This window comes from Silene latifolia, chromosome 10, assembly GCF_048544455.1.
Source record: "Silene latifolia isolate original U9 population chromosome 10, ASM4854445v1, whole genome shotgun sequence".
NCBI classification, from domain to species: Eukaryota; Viridiplantae; Streptophyta; class Magnoliopsida; order Caryophyllales; family Caryophyllaceae; genus Silene; species Silene latifolia.
In genome coordinates this window covers 158,454,434-158,460,191 of record NC_133535.1, presented here as the reverse complement: position 1 = coordinate 158,460,191, position 5,758 = coordinate 158,454,434, and the positions used below count along the sequence as shown (strand labels likewise).

General features: G+C 30.1%; 1 protein-coding gene across 1 annotated transcript; it reads left to right on the top strand.

Moving 5' to 3' along the window:
* The first annotated feature begins 1,265 nt into the window (after positions 1-1,265).
* LOC141606621 (ribosome-inactivating protein lychnin-like) lies at positions 1,266-5,424 on the top strand. The gene is made up of 2 exons (XM_074425816.1): positions 1,266-1,361; positions 4,268-5,424. The coding sequence occupies exon 2, from the start codon at positions 4,289-4,291 to the stop codon at positions 5,111-5,113; it is 825 nt and encodes a 274-aa protein (XP_074281917.1). The 5' UTR covers positions 1,266-1,361; positions 4,268-4,288; the 3' UTR covers positions 5,114-5,424.
* Positions 5,425-5,758: the final 334 nt, after the last annotated feature.

The window sequence follows — 5,758 nt, the reverse complement described above, 5'->3', positions numbered from 1 at the left end:
AAATTGAGTATAATTTTCATTATATTTATTGAAATATCTTTATTTGTAGAGATGATTAAAGTGAGTGTCTCATAATGTTTATGTTTACATAAAAAGACATTTTGAGAAAGTTATAAAACTTAAACCATTAAATCCTAAGAAAAATATATTTAGAAGAGTCATTGTATTTCTTAAAAACATAACTCTAAAAAAAACTACTAAAAGATAAGTTCTAATGTGGGAATGAAAAAAAAAATATATTGCGAAAAACCGAATATATGTGAGATTTTGATAGGTTTAAATAGTGTGATAACGAGTATGTATGTATACAGTGATCGCGAGTGCATTTAAATAATCAAAACAAAAGTAATGATTACAAAATAATATAGTATTATAAACGACATGAAAAAGTAGAAAAAACGTTACATTTTTATTTAATATCTTCAATTAAAATATGTATATGTCAAGTATAAATATTGATTATGACTAACTAAATATTACTTTTAGTTAAATATTTTATTATGTCATCTTTTAAATACTTTCAAGTTAAACCTCAAAAACTATTATTTAAGAAAGTTTAACCTATTTTATTTATAGGTAAACTCTTAAACATCATTTATATATATTTGTTTAAAAATACAAAAGGTGCAATTCTTATAGATATGTTTGTCACATAACACATGTAAGACACAATCAAACATTTGAATAAGTTGAGTTTGAACTCTATATGTTTGATACATAAATATCACACGTTATACATAAAAAATTAAAAATTACATAAAATTATATTCACATCATTTTGAACAAATATTAACTGATATGGAACATAACGTATAGTGAAATGATATAATTTGAGAACTTAATGTTGATTGTTGTATTATTCGAATAAATTTTATTTTAATTAATATGATATTTGATCAATCGCAAAATAATTTATAAACATTGATCATGCATAATTAATTATCAGTTATTAGTTTTAATTACAATAGTATGCATTTTATTTTAAAACATTGAAGTTAAACCTAAAAAAATTAAATTTGAGAAAAATTTATATATTTGTATTTATAATTAAAAATATTAAAGGTCATATAAATAATGTTATTTTTTTTCAATTATAATAATAAAATTTTAAAACAGGTCGCGCGAAACGCGGGATACTACCGAGTATGATATAAATCCGAAAGCACCCAATGCAAAAATGACACGTGACACGTAAGACATGCAAAGACCGGCCGACGTAGCCAACCAGTGCTATATAAGACATTGAAATAACGCACTTTCTCTTCACTAAATCATAACAATAAAGAACTATCAATCACGTTAAAAAAAAAGGGCCTTCCATCTCTTAATCAGCTTTTAATTCTGGTTTCAGCAAAGAAAAGGTTTGTGTTTGTGTACAACAATTATATATCAGGCTGTCAAAAAAAAAAATTATTCTATACCGTCTCGGTCATCTATATATTTACGTATTGCATTTTGGGTTATTCTACGCGGTAACCCTGTGTTTTTTTGAATTCTAGCTGGTAACCCTTCATTTTTCAACCACCCACATGGTAACCCTGAACTTATCAAAAAAAGTTCTCCGTGACCCCCGACTTTTATTCCGTTAAAAAACTCCGTTAGTTTGCATGTTTATTGGGATTTGGGCTTGTTTTTTAGAGTTCAAATGCTTAAATGGCCAACTAAGTACTAACTATGGTCTTCTCAACTCAATTAAATAAATATACCCCAAATTTTCCTAACAAATAATTATATTCTAGGAGTGGTAAGACTTAAGAGTATAATTCATAATTTTTTTATTATCATTATTATTATTATTATTATTATTATTATCATCATTTTTATTGTTTAACAAAGAATATTAAAGTAGTAAAAATACCGATCCACATCTTACCTTTGTTTTTTTTATACAAATAATAATAATATAATATCAATTATAATCTAATATAATTTATAACAAAAATAAAAGTAAGATGTGTTTCAATATATTTACTACTTTAATATTCTTTGCTAAGCAATAAAAATGATGATAATAATAAGAATGATAATAAAAATGTTATGAATTATACTCTTAACACACCTATAATATAATTATTTGTTAGCAAAATTCGTGGTTTATTTATTATTTATTTTAATTGAGTTGAGAAAACCATAGTTACTTGGTCATTTAAGCATTTGAAGTGTAAAAGACAAGCCCAAGTCTCGATAAACATTCAAACTAACGGAGTTTTTTAACGGAATAAAAGTTGAGGGTCATGGAGAACCTTTTTTCATAAGTTCAGGGTTACCATGTGGGCAGTTGAAAAACAAAGGGTTACCAGCTAGAATTCAGAAAAACACAGGGTTACTACGTAGAATAACCCTTGCATTTTTTAGTATATCAATAACTCTGCCCTTATTTACCTTTTACTCTATTTTCATGATATTTTTAGTGAATAACTTGATCGTTATTTGCATTTTTGTGCATTTGTTATTTATTTATCGTAGTTATTATTTTCTCCTCAATATTTGTGTCAAAAATAAAAGTAAATAAATAATTGGGAAATACTCCATAGTTGACAAGATCAACATGTGTCCCGTGCTCAAACACAAATGACTTGTACATTGTCCGTTAGCGTATACATTACCATTGTCGGGTTGAACCACTTGAAAAATATGAAGTTAAGATATGTAGGTATGTAGTGAGATTATTTTCCGTGTTGGTGGAATGATGGGTCTATCACTAATTAATAACTAAAAGAAAATTTACAAATTTAATACGCTCGACATGAGAAATTCCAAAGATGAATAAATTTTAACAACGTAATAAATTATATTTTGCAAGTAATTTTAAAGTTACTCGTAAGGAACAAAACTCCAAATATTATTTTTCTTGGGTTCAGACTTCAGACCAAGCCTGAAATTATATAATTCGAGTTCAAGTAATGACTTTTGCTCTGAGTCATTATTATAAATGTCATGTAAAATGGTTTGTACATAATCATGTAAACGTATAGTGAATAACTAGTATAATTCCCATGCTACAGCCACAATATGTTTTAGTTTTGTTTTATAAAGAGACTTTCTTATCAGTTTAATTGTATAAATTAACTATACTTGCAGTTTAATGTTATGATGTCTTCCGTACTAAATATAATATTCGTAAGAGATAGAAAACTAAAATTTACTCTCATCAGAAGACACTTTAAATTAAGTTATTTTTGTCCTAGACTATTTTTACTTTACTGCTAAAATTAACACTATAATGTTAGTATATCATTACTTGATATGACATTAAAATACAATTAAGTGATGTAAGATTTAATTAAAACGCCTATTAACCTTGTACTAAAAACAGGTAAAAACAGTATACTACACATTTAAAAAGAAAATTTACAAATAATTAAATTAATATTTTTATTTTTTATTTTTAATAAAAAAAACATAAAAATTTGTTACGTCTATTTAGAGTCTAACTTGATGAAGGATAGTATAAGAACCAGATTTGCGTAATTTTAGAGTGTATGTGATGAATAATAATTATGGTAAAAATTGCATAAGAAGCATAGTTACGTAATTTTAAAGTGTAACTAATGAAGGATAACATTTATGTAAATGATTGCATGATAAATTGGGGATAAATGGATAATAATAATTGTTTTTACAAAAGAGGTAAAATATAAATGTAATATTGTTTCCATGTATAAGAGTTTTTATTCTCTTACTAATAAGGGGATGCTGATATATTCATGACCTAGCTTCGACTTCTCAATAAATGAACTATGAGTGATTTATACAAGAGTGTATTCTAACCACTCATACCATTAATATTTATCTTTTTCCATTTTTAACCGTATAAGTTATATATAGACATGACAAAAGCAACCCGACCCGATTGACCCGACCTGAAAAAGCTGTCCCGAGACTCGAAGTGACCCGAAAACCCGAATGGATTTGACCCCGACCCGAACATGACCCGAGCTTTCTTGACCCGAACTGTCCGACTCGAAAATGACCCGATCCGAAACCACCAAACCGAAAATGACCCGACAAAATATAACTCTAATTGAACTGAAAAGACTTGAAATAGCTATTTCTCTATTATTCATTGACCCGAAAATAACCCGACCCGAAACAACCCGACAACAAACCCGAAATGACCTGCCTCGACCCGAATTGACCCGACCCGAACCCGGCCCATTGACCCGTTCTGCCAGGTCTAATTTATATATTGATTTTGTTTTAAGTCGAAGTTTATTTACGTCTCCCTTTTGAAAAAGTGACCAGTGAAAGCAATAATTTCAAACAGGATACAAGGGGGAAATTAAAGATGAAGATGTCTAGTATATGGGCATGGTGGTTGATGATGGCGGTGATTGTGGCAGCAGCTTCTGCAGGGCCGACCTGGACCGTTGATTCCGATGATGAAAATTACTCGTCGTTTTTGGAAAACTTGAGGAAGACATTCGGCGCTGGAACACAGAAAGTGTGTAACATATCAGTGACCAACTCCAATTCTAAATCATATGTTTTGGTGGACTTGGTTTTTAACGGGAACACCACTACATTAGCCTTTCGAGCTTCAGATGCTTATCTGGTAGGTTATCAGGACAAGGATCCGAAAACCAAGAAATTACGAGCTAATTTTTTCTCTGACGAGTACAACGCCTTGAGCGGTAATTATAAGAGTATCTTCAAAGATGCAGCGGATAAATCAATGCTTCCCTGTGGAAGCAGTTACGTTGATCTAGTAAGTAAGGCCGGTGTTCCTAGGGCAAATGTAAGACTAGGGGTTCCTAGTCTTCAAACAGCCATTAAACTGATTTATGGGGTGGATTTTGCTTCTAAAAAACAGAATGTTGGTAAAGATGTAGCCAAGTTTGCTCTAGTCGCAATACAAATGGTTGCTGAGGCAGCGCGATTCAAATATATCGAGGATCAAGTATTATATTATGGAATGTATAACAGTTTTGAGGCCGGTGAGCTTATTACACTTTTGGAAAATAATTGGAGCAGTCTCTCCAACAAATATTATAAATCATGCCAACCAACAGATGACAGGTTTACCAAGCAAGAAATGGACCTTGGTCTCCTCCTGTATAAAACATTACCCGGCAATTCGAATGATGATCATGCCGCTCTTGCATTTATTTAAGATGGGTTAATTAGTCTCTTTTAAGACAGTCATGCAAAACTATTTTGTAAGATTGCCTCTTTTGGGACACTATCCTTCTCTAATATATATATATGCACTTATTTAGAAATAAGTCGATATGACACTATTTAAATCGACTGTAATATCTAAGGAATAATGACGTTGTAACCAGGTAGGGTAATGTTGTTAGTGTTGTGTCAAGGAGTTCAATTATGTCGTCAACTTGTATTGAATTCAATAAGGGAAGGTTGGGGTTTCCCTATCTTTACAATCCTTATATTAATTAGCACCACCGTATTATTTTTATTCGGTATGTGAATTTGTTTCCGTATTTTAAATACATTCCTCGTTTTCATAAATTATTACGAACTACAGAATACATATACAACTTCAAAATTATATACGGAGTAGAGTATAACTTCTCCTAAATTAAGATATTCTCGTCTTTGCGGTGAGAAAGACTGTATAAGAGTATGTGAAAGTATGGTACCTGGTCTCGACACCATTCGATAGCATATATAGTTATATACTCGACATATTTTTCTTTCAAATGAGGCCAGCTTTTGGCAGATCGTCAAGTTCTTTGGTAAATCTTACGTCAACTTAAAATAAGTGCAAGGAATTGCTTGTACAGACACACATTTG